We start from the raw sequence: 19,313 nt of genomic DNA on the forward strand, positions 1-19,313 counted from the left end.
AACAGTCCTTCCTGTTTCGTATTTTCCCATGCTCAGAATAAAGTTCAACCCCTTACCAAGGCCTAAATGAAGGCCCTCCAAGTAAATGTGAGATTGTATTTGTCACAGATTAGTTTTGTCCCCTCTGAGCTCACTCCTCTACACAACTATGCTGACTGTCTTGCTGCTCTTGGGACGGAACAAGTCTGTTCCCACCTTAGGACTTTGTCCTTGATGTTTCCTCTGTCTGGAATATTCTTTGCCCTATACTAAGAGTGCTCGCTCAGTTTATTAGGATTCTACTCAAATACTCCCTCTTCTAATAATAACGAATCCCACCCTGTCTAATAATAACTAATTATATATTAGACTGGTGCAAAAGTAATTGTGGTTAAAAAGTTAAAAACAATTGCAAAAACCGCAAGTACTTTTGCACCAACCTAATAATTATAATAATTATTATTAGAGAAAAATAGAAAACTGTTCTATTCCAACATGTCATTGGGCATGTCACAAATCTAGTGCCCTCTGCAATGACTGGGCTGTGAACAAGGTAAGCAAAATAAATTCAACAGTATCAAAAGCTTTATCAAAGGGGCTGGCAGTTTAGGGTAGATTGAGGTTTATTTATATATTATTATGAAAGACTATTATTTCAAAATCATTAAATATGAAAGCTGTGCAAAACAAGAGAAACCAAACCACCCATTTTAGAGAATATTAGTTACAGACAGAGCCAGCATTAAACTCTGGGCTCCCAAACAACTGGTACCAGCACCTTTTGAAATAAAAGGAGTGAATGACTTTGTAAGTAGAAACTGTTTGACTAGGAGTAAACAACAGGCCATTGCAACTTCTGAAAATGTTATTAATAAATCCAAAAGTTGTTAAAATACCTATCAGAAAAGAAATCGCAAGAGGGGATTAAACCATCCATTGATTGTTCTTCAAAACTGCCACTGATCAAAGTCCAGTTCAAACAGCAAGTCCCAAACAGCTCATCTGTGACACAGTTGAATGACAGGATGAAAGGAAGAACACAAGGTCATAATTAATGGATTTCTCACCTAATAGTTATTTTAACAACTTTTACAGAGAAGAGTTAATCTCTGGGGTTTGGAATATAAATTGCCAGCAACATGTTAGACAGAAAAAGGTATTATGGGACACCAATCTGTGCTCCCTTAAAAATTGATCCTCTGGAGACTATGTCCTTTTCAACCCAAAGGAGTGATTCTAACGATGAAGGTTTAGGCTACACAGTTAAGAATGAGGTAATGGGTAGATAATTTGGGGACCACCTTACATACATCCCACTAGTGAAAAATATACACTTTGTAAAGATAAAGCCAATACCTGGGGCTTAGGCTGCACTAAGTTCCAATCATGGCTCTTTCCCACATTCACTAGGAGAACGTGGCTAAGTTATTTAAAATCCTTGAGCCTCAGTCAACTTTTGGGGATAACAGAACCTGCTTCCCAAGGTTGTGAGGATAAAATTAAATGAGATAATTAATACAGCAAGCTTAGCACAGTAGTACAGTGTTTCCCCGAAAATAAGATCTAGCCGGACAATCAGCTCTAATGAATCTTTTGGAGCAAAAATATAAGACCCGGTATTATATTATTGTATTATATTATATTATAGTATATTAATTATATTATATTATACCCCGCCTTATATTATAGTAAAATAAGACTTCGTCTTATATTAATTTTTTCTCCAAAAGACGCATTAGAGTTGATTGTCCATCTAGGTCTTATTTTCAGGAAACACAGTAGAACCCTATGAAGCATTAAAACTAAAAAATAGGTTACCAGTTCCCACCTGCTGAATCCCTTTTTCTAATTACCCAAATAAAGGATATGACATTCAGAGTCATTCTCCTTAGTTATCACTTAAAAGTTTTAATTATATTTGTTTCCACAAAATCCTGAAACAGCTACCAATTATTTCCCAATCCATTTAAAATTCTTGATCTTTCTTTCAATGTCACTGACATTTACCTAACTGAATGTTCACTATTCCATGTAACTGACAACTTTTACTTCCCCCAAACTGGCCTGCCCTCAACTCCCTTCAGGGTATTTGCTTCTTTTTTGAGCTATCACTAATCAGTTTCCCTGCCAGAATGCCCTTTTCACTTTCTTTCATTTAAATGATATCATTTCTTTTACTTAACCCACTTAACTTTTATCTTCTCTAAGAGCCCTTCTGAGGAAACCCAGATACATGAGAGTAATCTGACCCCTTTTAATCACTTAAAATGTTTTATTTTTCCACTTCAGATCACAATATCCTCAATACCCTTATAATACCATGTTTCCCTGAAAATAAGACTGGGTCTTATATTAATTTTTGCTCCAAAAGACATATTAGGGCTTATGTTCAGGGGATGTCATCCTGAAAAATCATGCTAGGGTTTATTTACCAGTTAGGTCTTATTTTCAGGGAAACACGGTATGTCAACAAATGTTTACTAAGCGACTACTACATGAGGGATTAGGTAAACATTCTGTGAGGAACACAAGAAGATATAAAGCACAAGACTAGAATTGGATCAGGGACTGTGTAATTGCAACTGTTTATTAAATGCTAACTTGTGAGCTGCTAAAGTCCCCAGGGTCGCAGCTGTTAAGTAATTACTTCTGGATTAGAAATAAATAATAATAAGACCATGTTGAGTCCTGGTGCTTTGGGGAAGGAAGAGAGGGACAGAAAAGAGAGACCTAGCAAAACCTCCTGAGAAGCTTTTTCAAACTAGACGTACCCAGTCCTACTCCCCGGCGGAGTGGGGATGATACAGATACTACAGCCCACAAAAGCTCCCAGGTGGGTCTGATAAAGTCTGCCCTCACATTTTTAGACTCACTGGCCTACTTGCTTAAATTACTTAAGCATGACATATTATTTTCCATCATTTACAAACCTTTAAAATAGGGCTGAAATGTATTTTACTACTCAAAATCAAACCTACAAGAGTTGAACTAGGGCAGCTGAATAACTCAGTTGGTTAGAGCACAAGCTCTGAGCAACAGGACTGCCGGTTCGATTGCCACATAGGCCAGTGAGCTGCGCCCTCCACAACTAGAGTGAAGACAATGAGCTGCCGCTGAGCTCCAGGGCGGCCGGATGGTTCAGTTGGTTAGGAGAGCGTACTCTCAACAATAAGGTTGCTGATTTGACTCCCGCAAGGGATGGTGGGCTGTGACCCCTGCAACTAAGATTAAACACGGCACCTTGAGCTGATCTGCCAAGGGGCGGCCAGATGGCTCAGTTGGTTAGCGCCCGGGCTCTCAACAAGGTTGCCAGTTTGACTCCCTCATGGGATGGTGGGCTGCGCCCCCTGCAATTAGATGGAAAATGGCAACTGGACTTGGAGCTGAGCTGTGCCCTCCACAACTAAGATTGAAAGGACAACAACTTGACTTGGAGCTGATGGGTCTTGGGGAAAAAAACACACTGTTCCCTAATAAAGTCCTGTTCCCCTTCCCCAATAAAATCTTAAAAAAAAAAAAAAAAAAGAGTTGAATTAATGCATCAGTCCATCAGTGAGCTGTGCATTTCAGAGCTCAGTCATTGCTGATAAGTTTGGGTACAAATAAATGAAATACATTTGCCATTGTCACCTCTTCTGTTGCTGTAAAGTGATTTCATGATAATCAAAAATAAAATTACCTGTAGCATTAAGACTACTGTTTTCACCACATTCCACTGTGATTTTCTGCCATCCACAATCACGGTAAATCCTCTAGCCTTACACTTTTCACTGAAACGAAACAAAACTATAAATATTAAAACAATCTTCATATTTCGTTCCTCATAAACCTAAATAGAGTTTACATCTTAATCATATATGACACAGCATTAATCTCACTTGGTTTGTTTTACACCGTCAATAAATAAAATTCTTCAGAGTATCCTTTCAGTTTTTTCAAGCTATTTACTTTTCTCATTTCAAAAAGTATTGGGAATTTACAAGCTAATTTGGCAAGAAAATTACTCTAAAAGCATGGAAGTCACTGCCTTAAAAAGAGAAGAAATCAAAGCAACATTCAAAGAGTCTCACTAGCCTCTCAATCTCTTCATCTGTAAAATGGGATCACAGTGAAGTAGGTAACTAACGACTGCCAAGTGCGTGCATACTTCCCATCTCTTCTTTCTGCCAGAAGTATACGCTTAAAGTTTGTAAAGTAATAGTGTGAAACAGGTAGAAAATAAAGTAAGCTATTATTAAACCACTGGAAATGGGCTTCTTAAGGTTCTTGTGGGGGAAATGTAATGAAATGAGGTAGCATTTTGTGCATGTAATAATTCACCACTTGAATACACCATGTCTGACCCACCTCTGCTCTCATTTCTGCGTTCTCAGTCACTTGACCAGTAAAATATTATCTTGAGTATTGGAAAATGCTATATATTATTGCTATATATTATATTCAATTATTCAAGTATTGACTCAACAGCTTAGTAAAATGCAACAACTACATGAACAAACTCCATCCTAAAGACCAAAACTACATAGCTTTAGTATTATTATTGTTTTACTTATCAAATCAACTTGCTGCAAGGCTCTCACCTGCCTTCCCTCCACAGTGGAAAAAACTACAGCTCTACCGGGCAAGGATTTGGTACTGAAACCTCTCCTCACTCAAGGTTCTCCCAATTGCATAAGAAAGGTAAACAGCAGATCCTTTCCTGAGATTTAAATCCAACAGTCTAGGGGATTTTACCAACTCTCCCTTACTCACTCCAAGAATTCACATGGGCCTCAAGAGAGTTCTTGAAGAAGTGACGTCCAATTCTATTGAAAAACAGTAAGGTCACAAGAATGAGGACGATTTAGAAGAACAGGTTAAAGATTTAGAAGAACAGGCACCTCTGTAGGCATGGACAAAAACTGAGCTTCCAGAAAAAAGAGAAAAGTATTCAAGAGGTGAGGCAAATTGTATCATATGTACATATAAAAAACTTGCACACAATGTTCACAGAAGCAAAATTCACAATAGCCAAAAGTAGAAATAACCAAATGTCCATCAGCTGATAAATGGAAAAACAAAATGTGGTAATTCGTACAATGGGATATTATTCAACCATAAAAATAAAATACTGATGCATGTCAACAATATGGATAAACCATGAAAATATTATGCTAAGCGAAAGGAGCCAGACATAAAAGCCCACATATGGTATGATTAGTGGCTACCATGCGCTGGAAGAAGGGGAGAATGGGAAATGACTGCTAACGAGTATAGGGTTTCTTTTTGGTCTGATGAAAATGTTCTGGAATTAAAGATAGTGTGATAGTTGCACAGCCTTGTGAATATACTGAAAACTACTAAACTGTATACTTTTAAAGGTGATGTTTATGGTATATGTATTATAGCTCAAAAAATTTTTGAAGTATTCTATTTTTGCATTACAAAATAAAGGACCCACTAAGTATTCTCTGGGGGAAAAAAGTGAGGGATACAATGAGCACTTCTGGATTAGCAACAGCACGTAAAGACTTGTTGGGGGAAGTAAATCTGACATCTAATTGCGGAATGGGGGACCAGGTAAGGAGGAAACTCCTGGAGTTCCCAACCGAGACATTAGGAAGACCCCTATGACTCAGGAGAACACAAGCTCAAGACGGACCAGCCCAGACAGGGTAACTGGCTGCTGAATCGTCTTCAGAGAAGGGGCCACAACTCAGGGACTTCCAATGCATCATGGGAATTTGCAGGAGGAAGAGCTAAAACACAGTGCTGCCCAGTGGGGGCCTTCCCTGGCTGGGACCAGAGCCAAGAAAAATATGCCATCCCCGTAACTTGGTATTTCCTTGTCACTGGCATCTGCATGTCTGAGGTACAGGTTACACAACCATTTCGTTCAAGTTTTACAAAAACAAAGCATTTATATTTCAAAGCACACTCTAAATAAATCTGTATATTAAGACAAAGAAAGTAATGAAGCTTGCAAATACTATCTGCAGTGATCTTTAGGGCTATAAAATACTCTAAATTTATCTTTTAGGGTACTTAAAAAACCCATAATCATAATTTTCTCACATTTTACAATAATGAAAATATACACAATCCAAAGATACTATTTGTAAATTGTGATCTTTCAATTACTTGAAAGGAATAATTTTTATTTTTGTACTTCTTTCCTACAAGTGGAGTGATGGCCTAAACTATTTTTAACATATTTAATTTAGAAGCATATTATGTCCTTTACAAAGGGGAATGTTGGAGGAGCTGAAGTACTAAATTAATAAATTCCTACACTACTATTAACATGTTTATAATTATATTTTAAAACCACAACCAAAAATATCTATTAAAACCCTGCCTCCTTGTGTCTACTCTGTTAAGAGCCTTTCAAGGGTGAGGTCACTGAGTTAAAAATTAAAAAAAAAAAGAGGCTCCGTAACAAAATCACTCACTGTGACTAGGAAGAGATTGCCAATGGGTGCAGTATTCTGTAGTTCTTCACTAACTTCTTGGATTATAACTAAGGGCCCCTTCTGTTCCACTCATAGAGCTTGGCTTATAGTTACATACTGGCACTAATTTTACTTATGCTTTTATTATAATTACTTGTTTACAATTTATCTTCATTAGAAAATATGCTTCCAGAAAGCAATATTATCTTACTGATTGATATCTTGGCAGCTTGGAAGCTTCTAGCACAGCGCTTTAAATACAGAGGGCCTTTTAAAATGTTAGATGACACAATCAAATTACTCCTCAACCAGAATGCAAGAATGGTTTTCCTTCTCATTCAGAACTGAAGCCGTCACCATGGCCTACAACGTCCTCTATGATCTGATTCCAGCCTCTCGCTCTGATGGCTCTCCCAGAACTCCTTCCCTCTCTTCTCAAACCGCTCCAACCACACCAGCCTATTTGCTAATCCCACAACATGCTGAGCCTGTTCCTGCCTCAGGGCCTTTGCACTTACTACTCCCTCAGTCTTAAATGCTCTTTCTTAAATGCTCTTTCATCAGATTATCTGTAGCGCCTGTCCCTCACTTCAATCCTGTCTGGTACAATATTACCTTATCATTAGATAAAATATTGCCACAACCCCCTTCCCAACCTGACCCTCTCTTAACTCTTTTCACGCTCTGTTTTCAAAGCACTCAAGAACGTCCACTATACTGTGCACTTATTTGTAATATTTGTTTGACCATTAGGGAATAAGGCCCATAAAGGGAGGGAATGGGTCTGTTTTGTTCACCCATTTCCTCAGCACCTAGAACAACAAGGAGCTCATAGTATTACCAAGTGATGAAAGACTTAGGACCTTAATGTCTGTGTGATTTGGGGCAAGTCATTAAACCCGTGTTCTGATGTTTCTTTCATACCATAAATGAGTTTTTTACAATTAGGAAGAACTGGCTTAAAATCCAAATTTGAATTTAAAAAAAAAAAAAATTAAAAACTTGAGAAAAATGGGAAGGTTAACTTCTGTAGATATTGGATCTCTACAAAATCAAGAATAATCTGGAGATATTTTTCAAAATTCTAATGTCTGTGATCAACCTCCAAAGACTGTGATCCAATTGTTTTGGGGGCTTACTCATCAGAATTCAGCCCCTGAGTATCACATAGGAAAGGAAGTTGGGGAGGGAGGGAGGTATTTTGTTTTTGCTGCTGCTGTTGAAATGGTGGGTAGGCTTGAGCAAATAGAAAGGTTTAAGTTTTGTCTTCACCTAAGAAACATAAAAATTAAAAACACAAGGACCTTTGAATTAAAATATAAACATTTTTTGCATTTTTTAAATAAAAATGTTTTAAACTCCTAACAGCTTTCACTCACTATATTAAAACCTACAGATGTATTTATAGCTATATAGTGAAATAGCTAACTAAATAAAAGACGCTTTTCTGCTGAATTCATTTCTCTAAGTTTTCTCAAGGTGCATGATATATAGATGCTCAGTCTTTGTGTTGCTTGAAAGTTGACAGTACACACATTTTGGAAATCTGTATCGTATTATTTAGTGCATCAAGAGCATAAAATAAGGATTTTATCTGCGGTGGTATCATAAATTATTGATTCTGGTGTTTTTAACTAAAATTTCACTACTAATAAAAACAGGTAAGATAGCAAAGTGTTTTTTAACAATAGCAGGAATAATTAGTAAGTGAGTAAAAACATACTGAGATTTAAGAAAAGACACCTTTAGAGTCACCTTGGAATGCTGAGTAGGTAGTCTAAGGTGACGCTCAGCTCATCCATATTTGTCTGTTCCAAGCATAATGGAATTGTCAGAATGAGGCCACTTCGTCTGTCTTTTCCTCCTATTAAAGAAAAAATAAATTTAACATGGAACAGATATTAAAGCGCTAAATGAATAATATATATTTGGATCCAATGTTACTAAAACAATGACAAGTTTAAGACATCAACTAATGGCTGTTTATTTTATATATTATAAAGGTTTATAGTAATATAGCAAAATTGTGTATCATTTAGAAAAAAAATAAGAGTAAAAAAAAATGCACCCATGAAACCTTCACTTAAACATAGCAATTACCCTTTTGTTTAATTTTCTTCCCTTTCGTCTGCTTAACATAATCAATTCATCAAATACCTATTGTGTGCCTACCACAATAAGCATTTACAAGTAAAATTTTAAAAATTTCTCATCAATGTGAAAAGAAAAGCTTTAAGAAATAACAGTTTGAAATATGACAGTTTATTTGCTAGGCTGTGCTATACAAAATATGTAAAATATTATAAAAAGGGGTTAAGAAACTAGAATAAATGGTAAGAGCTGTGATAAATGTGGAAAGTTTCCTAGAAAAGTTAAGACTTAAGAAAAATGAGTAGAATTTATTAACCAAGTCAAAAGAGCATTCTGTGACAAGGAACAATCTGAGTTAACTCACAAAGGTCAAATAGGCATTCTTCGTTCATGAGAGCCCTGCCCGGCTGAGAAAACGTATGGGATCTGGATATACGCGTAGAAGCCTGAAAGCTAGGTAGTGGAACGAACTTACATTTCATGTATGTTCAAGCCCTCTTCAATTTTCCATCAGCATTAAAATGTAACTAATAATTTTATATACACAGATAGCTTCCTTGAAAGTCCCCCACATGACTGACTTTCACAGCGAAGCCTATCTTCTGGCCCAACTATTTATAGCTATTTTAGAAGAAGCTTAAAAACCAGCAAATACTAAAGGAAACAGATCTACATGATTTAAACGGTGTGAAGTGAAAAAACGACTCCTATGAGTGACATGAACACAATTCATGATGTACCAACCATATATGATTGCCTTCTATCAGGTTAACCATATAAATTACTGAGATCCAACTACTTTAACCTCAATAAATGGCAATTTTAAATGGTTCAACTTAATAAACTTAAATTGCATGTTTTTTTGTTTCAAATATAGGTTTTATTAAAAAAAAACACAACAGATTGCGCTCTTGGTTTTCGAACTGTATCCTCTGAATGACTTTGTTGGTTTGAAAAGTTTTTCTCTATTATTAAAAAACTTCGAAATGTACAGGTTAAAATAATTGCCACTCTATATAGGAAGTCAAGAGATGTTTCATTTGCTCCTCAAAAAACACTACGCTTTTGGGCGCCGGATGGCTCAGTTGGTTAAAGCGTGACATCTGAACAACAGGTTGCCGGTTCAATTCCTGCATGGGATGGTGGTCTGCGCCACCCCCTTCCCCCGCAACTAGATTGAAGGACGACTTGACTTGGAACTGATGCGTCCTGGAAAAACACACTGTTCCCCCATATTCCCCAATAAAAATTTAAAAAAAAGGGAAAAAAAACCCACTACGCTTTACCCCTGCATTTAACCAAATCCGAAAAAAGGTTATCGTATCTGGACTGTAGTATTCTGACCCACTGTTGAATTGTGTTCAGAGGACAGGTCTCATATTCAGAACTACATTTAACCTCATGCCCTCAATTTTCACTAAAAAACTAAAATAATCATCATTAGAAACACAAAAAAGGGCAGAAGCCAAGACAAAAGGGCCTTTCAAGACTAGTATGGTCAACAGGGTCTAATGCTGCACAGAGACAAGTGTCATAAGGATGCAAAAATGTCAGTGATAAAGATTACAAAAGAATAATGATATCCACTCTTGGTAACAGTGTGGGTAAACAGGCATTTTGAAACAATATTCTTAAAGGGCAATCTGACAAAACCTACCACAAATGTAAATATAAATTCTCTTTAACACTTCCACTTACAGAAATACGCACTGATGAACTTGTACAAAATGCACAAACTATGAATAAGAATGTTTCCTACAACACCATTCATATCAGAAAAGAATGGAGAACACTAAGTGTCAACTGCTAAGGGAAGAATTTTTTTAAAAAAAAGGAAGTGCACATTAAACAAGGAAACGATGACACTAGTGGACAAATCGTATTTGTCCTTTATAATCTACACTGGAAAAACATGCCAGAAAGAGATACAATATTCTTTGAAAAAAGGACATTAGTGTCCTAAATATCAAGACAATCTGATAGGACCTAAAGAGAATAAAAAAGAAAAATCAAGATAATAAAATCCAAATAATCCTAAACAGGTGGGCCACACTACCTGTTCTAAAGCATGTGAAAATTTACTCAGCGATCCAAAATTCCAGAAAATTGCCACATCCAATGTACCATGCCACTGCTCTCACACTAGTAAACTCTCTCGCAGCTTTTCTCTGACTCTTGTCAGCTGATACAGATTTTAGGATCATAACTGAATGTAAATTCAAGCTTGTATCACTGAGTTCAAACAGTAGAACCTGAAAACTATGTAACTGGCATTTCATAACTCTTCCAGCACACTAAAACTTTCTCAGAGGACGATAGAAGACAAAAGCTAGGATGCAGGGTATCATAAATACTAATTACTCTATATTTCAGAAACAATTATTTAGATGCCGGTTAATTATTCTTGGACTCTATTATTTCATTTTTATATAAGAAGACATCATGACATCCACCTTGTGGAGGTCATTTTAACCAAATTACAGAACAGAATAACAACTGGCCTGTCAAGAAACAACAGTGACAGAGCTGGCTCACGCAGCTATCCATTCTGATTAAAAGGTGGCTCAGAAGTACCTTTGGAACAAAACCTTCATAAAAAAGTGAAATGCATTTCTGCTAAATTTATTTTTAAAAAAGGTTTAAACAAGTTTATACATCAAACACTTCCAATTTTAAGGAGAAAACATACCTGAAAGGAAGGCTAGTTTTTTCTTCAGAATGGGTAATATTACTGAGGCCTCCATTTTTCTCCAGTAAACTTTCTCACTTCTGAAAACACTGAAAACACAGAAAGTTAAATGTCAACTACAAGATGATAATTACCCTATAAAATATATACTTATGATGGCTTACACCAGGGTCTCAATCTCAGCATTACGTACATTTCGAGTCAGATTATAATATTTAGCAGCGCCCCTGGCCTCTCTCCACTAAAATACCAAGAGCACTCCCCATTTCCAGTTGTGACAACCACAACATCTCTAGATATTGTCAAACATCCTCTGCAGGGAAAATCACAGCCAGTTGAGAATGACCGGCTTAGCTGTTTTTCAGAGCAAAACTCTTGGGCTAGAACAGTGCTTAGTACATGGCAGTAACTCAATAAACTATTTGTTGAATAAAGAAATGAATAATTAATCAAATCAAATTAATTAATCAAATAGGTAATCTACTCTGTATTCCTCTCCTTATTAATTAAACACATTGGTTCCAAATATCTGATTCTTTCAGTTCCACTGTTAAATGGCTTTCTCTGATTTCTTGTAATTTTTCTTCTCCATAATACGTGGTAACCCATCTGTTTCTCATGTTTACCTTAAGATATTGCTTAATACACTGCTTTAATTTTTGCTCCCACTGTTAACTGTCTCCATCGCTCCACATTTTGTATTTTTAAATTCTCCAGTGAAAAAACATGATTAGCCCAGTTGATCTCCTTGTACCAAGCCATACTTTAGTGTTCTTGGTTTGGTTTTCTAGTGTCCACTCGGCCACAGCCAGGGGTTATGGCTAACTACGAAATGGGACTATCCATACAGCAAGGGCTAACAGCAAGACAGTTTCCCTTAAAAGGGAGCTTTAGCTTGGCGGGCATCTATCTGGAGGCTTGGCCAGCTGGGTACACTATCAAAACAGGATTTTGAGGACAGCAGGACCTTTAAAACAAGAAAACCAAACGTTCGATTATATTATCCACCTATATTTAGTTTTATGTTTTAGAGAGTATTCACCATCATATTTTATCCCTCCTTCCCCTGTCCCACTTCACACCCACCCACCATCATTATATACAGTGACAGCTCCTTGGAGTACACCATGAAATTGCATGGTAGTGAAAGCATAGTTTTTCTTTTTTTTTTTTAACAGTCTCCTCTTTCTTAATTGAGATACAATTAACATATAACACATTCGTTTCACATGTATAATATATTGATTTGATATTTGTATATAGTTTGAAGTGATCGCTACAATAAGTCTAGTTAACGCCTGTCACCATTCGTAGTTACAAAAATGTTTTCTTGTGATTAGAACATTTAAGACCTACTCTCTTAGCAACTTTCAAATATGCAATACAATGTTATTAACCATAGTCACCAGAAACCATACTCTTGAAAATAATTTTTTAGCAGAGTAGAAAATATGACTTTCGATATGAAAGCATATTACTTATTCAGCAAACACTTGCTATGGACCTATTTCATTTCAAGTCACAGCCCTGCCTTGAAGGAAAAAAAATGTAGTTTTAAAAAAAAATCCAAGATATTAAGAAAAAAATGTAGTCTTTTATTTGTCAGACAATGACTAAATAAGCAAAACTACTTAAAGTATGTATTTTACAGCTTTTGTGTATATAACTTAAAAAAAAAAGACCATTATTTGTACCTGTCTACAAAGAATACAATCTGTCAAACTAAATATGATATATTCTTGTCAAGGATTATACTTGAATATTTGTTTGCAACTTAATCATTCATTTTTGTCCTACATCAGCTTGGGCTACCATACAATCATTAGGAAAAGCTCAGATTTTACATTTTTAATCCAAAACCAGTAGCACTTTATGTTTCCAGATCAATATCTTGACCTGACGGGTTTGTTATTCAGCTCTACAAGAACCAAAATGATAAAAAAAAAAAAAAGTAATTTAAAGTAATGAGAAATATAGGTTCTTGGGTGTGTGGGCCAAGAGCAAATGATCTGATGGATAAAATGTGAAGCAGTCAAGAGATGCAAACTGTAATGTTTACTCTTTATATCTCCCTCCCTTCTCGCGTCTCCATCAATCTCTTTCACTGTTCTTATAAAAGAGATGGTTAATGAAAAATAATGGCTACTGTACCACTAGTTCCAATTAAATTTAGGTTTTCAAAAGTTATTTTAGATTTTTCAAATGTTAGCACAGCCATAACACAAAACAAAAATAAATCTGCCTATCTCTGGTTGTCTAATGTTTATCATAAATAGTAGTTAAAATAATGTACAAAACACACACAAAAAAGGAAAAATCTTGCAAAAGATAACCATCCATTACCATCACAATAAAATGTTAAAAACACAAAGGTACCTGCTTCTGCTCTTCTCCAATGGGATAGATATAGACCATTACTTTGCACAAGAAGAAACTTATTCAATCTTAAATATATTTGAGTGGAACACACTGGCAAACAACGAATGAAGCCAATGACAGACTTTTACTTGATGTGAATTAATGAACACTGGCAAGGAAAACACATTTTTTTAAAAAAACTTGCAAGTGAAGCAGGCTAAGAAGTGGAAGAATTAAACAATTCACAACATGTTTAACAAAAACATGTCATATTTCACATATGGTCATTTAAAATGACTTACTTTAGTCACAATTTATTAAATTCATTAAATATAAAAGAGGCAGAAAGCCAGAGTTTATAGCAGGTAAGATGCCTTGGGGACTGGTGAATACAAAGAAAAATGTGCAGCCATCACTGCATGATACCTTCAACCAAAAACAAGGAATACCAAAGTAAATTAATATCACTCCTAGGTGCAAAATAAATCCTACCTAAAACAAAACGCTCTTACAGTCAGGGATAATGAATTGAGAACTAGAAACATAGGGAGACTAGGTTTCAATGGTATTTGCATCCATCTTTGAATATACTTCCCAAGATCTTGGAGTTAAAAAGAGGAAAATTGCGTCAACCAAGTAGTTAAATTGTTATCTTGTCTTCCCAAGAGCAGAGACCAAGTCTCTCCTTACCTTTGCGTTTATTCACTCATTCTCTCATTTAAAAAATCTATAAGCACCTACTAGATTGAGGCACAGTTAGGTGTGGACATACCTGGCATTCACAAAATATCTGGTAAGTGGACAGATAAGTGAATGAACAAAAGAACAAACAAATGAAACAAACAGTAAAGCAAAACACTTACCCTAGGAATCCTAACATTTTCACAACTGCCAGCCAGCATGCCAATACCTTGTGGTGTGATCACAGGATCACATATGCATGCTTTTCCTTAAGCGCGGCTCCTTCCAGCTTTTTCCTACTGGGACAGCCTCCTACAGATCCAGCAGCCACATAAACTGCTGGCTGCTAAGAGAATGGCAAGTCCATGGGGGTGGAAAGATGAATATCAATGGGTGCTATCAATCAATGGGCAGCAGAGAATATGTTGAGCAGCAGGAAAAGAGAATTGTAGGCCTTTTAATCAAGACGGCAAATTAGAATTCATATGAGATTGTAATTGATGATATGAGTGGGTGCACTGGAACTCCTCTCTCAGCAAGTATAAATCAACCAGTTTATTTGGAAAATTTAGTTAGGTTCTTCAGAGCATTTGTAACAACGAGTGAAAACCCATTAGGACAGCCTAAGGCTAACTAAATCATCTCTAATAAGCCTACATCATGTAAACACATAAAGCAATGAGTAAAATCAGAATGTGGGCTCCTTAGCCTTGTACTTCCAGAAGAAATACTGTCCTTAAATTCAGATGAGAAACACCTCCAAAGGTTGTTATGAAGAGCAATCGCAGAGACTAAAACAAACAAATAAGCACACGTACTCCATATGGGACTCACTCATTCCTAACTAGGTCCATCACTCTACACATCCATATATAAACTTACACAGAAAATAAAACACTACTCGACTTCAAGATAATACATCAATCAAGCAGATCAAGAGTTGAAAATTTATGTAATCTTTCTGTTACTGCAGGTGCCAGCGTACAATTATTAATCTGGTTTTACAACAATATTGACAGTTCTAAATGAAAGATCAACAATCCTTTTGGATAGATTTTTAAATGAAAATGATAAAATAATGGTTAACTTTCACAGTATAGGCCTATCCAAAACTGTAAGTCTTCTAAATAAAATTCAAAGCTAAAGTATCACCATATAACACAATTTTTATGGACGGATCTGGATCTAGTTTATTTAGTGAGGGAGGGAGAAAGGAAGAAAGGGAAGAAGAGAAAGACTGAGTTTTCTATGAAAATACCAATAATCTACCTCAAAATAAAATTCTACATTAAGGAGTCTAATAGGACATTAAAAGTCGTATGTTGTATTTAAACTTCAAAAATGCAAAAGTCTACTGCTGATGGTAATGGCAGACCACCACTTACAAATCCTTTTCAAAAATTACAAAATAAGTAACTACCGTTGCCCTACCTTCCTGGCCCTGGCCCTTCTCAGCAGGAGCCACTGACACGGCTGTTTACAGTCAGAAGCTGAGGGCAGTCAGTTTCATTTTGCGGACTTCCTCACCCTCCTATGTAGCTATGTACCAAACCCTTAGCATCTACAACCTCCACGGTAAAAGGTCCAGTTTCAAAATTACCTTAGTTGTATGAATTTTTCAAATCTTTGGCTCCTCTCATCTGGGTTAATTTACTGATAAATCCACAGGAGTTTGGGTGCTTCTTCGCCAAAACTGGTACAGCCAAAGGAAAAAGGAGTATTGTTTTAGAAAAGTGAATCAGGCTTGTGGAATTCCAGGAAGGTAAAGATATGTCTGGTATTCTCAGCTGTAGGGTACCTCACGGGGAGAACATCTACTTACTGTGAGAGCTCTGCAATAAGCTCTCCACCTGCATGGCTTCGGCCCCTGAGTCTTGCACTGACCTCCAAGAAGCCTGGACCACTTCCTTCTCCAGGGCAATGGATGTGTCCACTGAGTTCAGTGGCTGAACTCCTAGGTCTCCCTCCATCAACAGGATGAAGCAGGCCCAGCCATAATAATTTTATAAACTCATGCTCTAATTCCTAGATCTCAACCCCTCTTTACCTGCTGCAGGTGTTTCCTGTCTTCCTCTTCACCTCAGAATTTCTCTAGGTCATCACCAAATCTCTTCTCTCCTGACCTTTATCCTAGAAAAAGTGTTCTTCCTCTATCCTTGGCGAAGACATCTATGCCTTCCATTGAGTTGATTGCAAACTAAATCCAATATTCCAGACACACAACAGTCTAATGGATTTGAACACAGGTTCAGATGCATTATCAAGTTCCTAATTCCAAATAATTAGCAAATTACTTAGCATCCAAAGTTTACAATTTTTTAGCATCCAATTGTTTATACGTTGGAGACCACACATATATATGAGTACTTTTGTTCAAATGAAATAATACATAACATGAATTGAAATTTTGGCACTATTAAATTTTTTGCTTGTTTATGGAAATATTTGGTACATACCAAACACCACATTGGAAAAAAAAATAGAAAAAAAAAAATAGGTTAAAAAATATTTAACTAAATAGATGGAAAACTGTTCAAGCTGTGGAAATAACTACAGTATTACCCAGGCAGAAAGAAGCCAGCGGAACATGTGGAAGAGTTCTTTTACATCCGACTAACAGTCCCATTTAAAAAAACAATGCATAGTGTGTATTTTTTTTAATTTAGGTAAAACTACAAAAACAATACTGAACATACTGCAAATCCTTTAGCTACTGAAATAACTGAAATGTCACTTCACTATCACATGAAACAAGTAACATAAGACACAAATAGAAAACCACTTACAGAATGATCCCTTTTTTTCCCTCACAAGGACTATCAACAACTAGCTATCTTTCCCAAGCAAAGACCTGCGCCCCTGAAGACTTCTATGTGATTCTGTCCCAAAGAAGCGTTCCCCTGAAAGGCAGTTTTGTGTTGTGGTAAAGATCAAGGCCCTGGAGGCACGTGGCCCCCCAAGGCAGCACCACGCAGCTTGGTGGTTTGGGCAACTCGTTTCATTTCTTTTAAGGCTTGATCACTGAGCCTGCCTCACAGAGCTGAGGATTAGGTGAGCCAATGCATGTAGTGTGTAGTACACTCCATGACAGTTAGCACTCGATACATGGCATCTATTCTTATTATTAAATTTTCCTTCCTCCACTAATTACTGGTTTACTACCCCGATTCCCCACTGAGGCCGCAGCCAAAGCATTCCCCCCAAGACTTCCTTGGTCTGACATACTAACATGGTTACAAACCTTATTTATAAGTAACACATCTTGGCTTTTTTTTTTTTAAATGTTCCAAGAATAGTATTTCATCCTCAGCACAACACACAATTCTATTAATAGCCCTATTTTTTTCTGATGAGAAACCTGAGGTACAAAGAAGTGGAGTAGTTTGCCCAAGGTTATACAGAAATGAACAGATTTACAAACCACAGACTTAGAACCACAGACACCATTTAATCCACTTTTTCATACTATTGATAAGGAGCCTTCGTTCACTTGGGCCGCTATAACAAAAATACCATAGTATGGGTGGCTCACAAGTAACAGAAACTGACTTCTCGCAGTTCTGGAGGCTGGGAAGTCCAAGATGAAGGCACACGGAGATTCAGCGTGTGCTGAGAGCCCACTTCCCGACCTACAGAGAGCCACGGCTGCCTGCGGCCTCACATGGAGGACGGGCAAGGGAGCGCTCTGGAGTCTCTTTCCTGTCAACACTGATGACCTCCCAAGGCCCCAACTCCACCAAACTGAATCAGTTTTCAACACATGAGTTTTGGAGGGACACGAACATTTAATCTAGAACAGAAACTGAGATCTAGAGACAAAGATTTGCCCTCTTAAGGAAGCGTAGCAAGTAACAACCTGAACCCCAGGCTCCAAAACCCCTGCACAGTGCTTCTCTCCACTATATTATGTCGTCACATAATAAATCAAAATTAAAAACACATGGATAGCAGAGAGCCATAATTTGACACGTTAATATTTTTTTAAATAAATATGTCCCCACAACAAGTTAAGACACAGATGTTCATAATATTAATTATAACAGTCAAGACATAAAAACAATTCAAGGACCATCAATTCTGAACAGATAAACAAAATATGGTACATCCATATAATGGAATACTACTGGCAATAAAAAAAATGAAGCATTGATAGTAAATGGTACACATGGATGTACCTTAAAACATTATGCTAAGTGAAAAAAACCAGTCACGAAAGGTCACATATTGTATTATTCCATTTATATGAAATAGTCAGAATGGGCAAATCCCTAGAAAGTAAATCTGTGGTAGCCTAGGGCTGTGGGTAGATATGGGGAATGACTAATAATGGGCACAGGATTCTTTTGGGGGGAGATGGAAATGTAAAATGAAATTGTGCTGATGGTTCTGTAAATCTACTAAAAAAATCACTGAATTGTACACTTAAAATGGGTGAATCTTATGGCATGTAAATTTTACCTCAATAAAACTGTCAAAAAATAATCTAAGAAATAAACAACAGAATTGCCCATTTTGTAATCAGGAAAATCTGATTTAAAATCATGTGTACTTTAAGTATTAAAAAATAAAAACTTAAACTATGTAAGCAATATGTTTCAGAGCGTTTGTAAAATGAATTGTATATGCTGAGCAATTTATCTCCCCTGACTTCCACTATAATTAGAACACACTGCTATGAAAGAACTTCAGCTGCAAAGACAAATTTCTTTCAACATTGTACATTCTGGATGGGATAAAATTTAAAACAAAAAAGATTAAATATTAAGTAAAGGGAAGAAAGGAGAGTATAAGCAATAATGTTGATACCATTTTTATGTTCATAGCCCAAACTCACAATCACTCTAAATAAATTTGTACTACAAAGTCAACTTAGATTTTCTTATTATTTTTAACTCATAGGGAGATTTATAAATAAATCTCTTAGGGTATCTCCAACTTTTCATACCAACACACATAAAGACATCCAAAATTTGATTAAAGATTAAATATTACTTTCTTCTACAGTATCATGTTTTAAAACAGATTAAGTTTGCTTTTGAGAAAATTACAAAATGTGCCTGTGTATTAAAACAATACTAAGACTG

General features: G+C 36.4%; 1 protein-coding gene across 2 annotated transcripts in view; it reads right to left on the minus strand.

Annotated features, from left to right (window-relative positions):
- Positions 1-19,313, minus strand: part of SESTD1 (SEC14 and spectrin domain containing 1) — a 98,829-nt gene that overhangs the window by 54,793 nt on the left and 24,723 nt on the right. Inside the window, exons 2-5 of one of the 2 annotated variants that reach the window (XM_074338702.1) lie at positions 15,830-15,922; positions 11,191-11,279; positions 8,166-8,274; positions 3,659-3,749 (exon numbers count right to left, since the gene is read on the minus strand). In XM_074338702.1, coding sequence (XP_074194803.1) covers positions 3,659-3,749; positions 8,166-8,274; positions 11,191-11,245 — 255 coding nt within the window. In that variant the 5' untranslated portion in view covers positions 11,246-11,279; positions 15,830-15,922. The remainder of the gene's footprint in view (positions 1-3,658; positions 3,750-8,165; positions 8,275-11,190; positions 11,280-15,829; positions 15,923-19,313) is intronic. The other variant, XM_074338707.1, reaches the window with a different exon arrangement.

The sequence above is a fragment of the Rhinolophus sinicus genome, linkage group LG01 (assembly GCF_036562045.2).
Source record: "Rhinolophus sinicus isolate RSC01 linkage group LG01, ASM3656204v1, whole genome shotgun sequence".
Classification (NCBI taxonomy): Eukaryota; Metazoa; Chordata; class Mammalia; order Chiroptera; family Rhinolophidae; genus Rhinolophus; species Rhinolophus sinicus.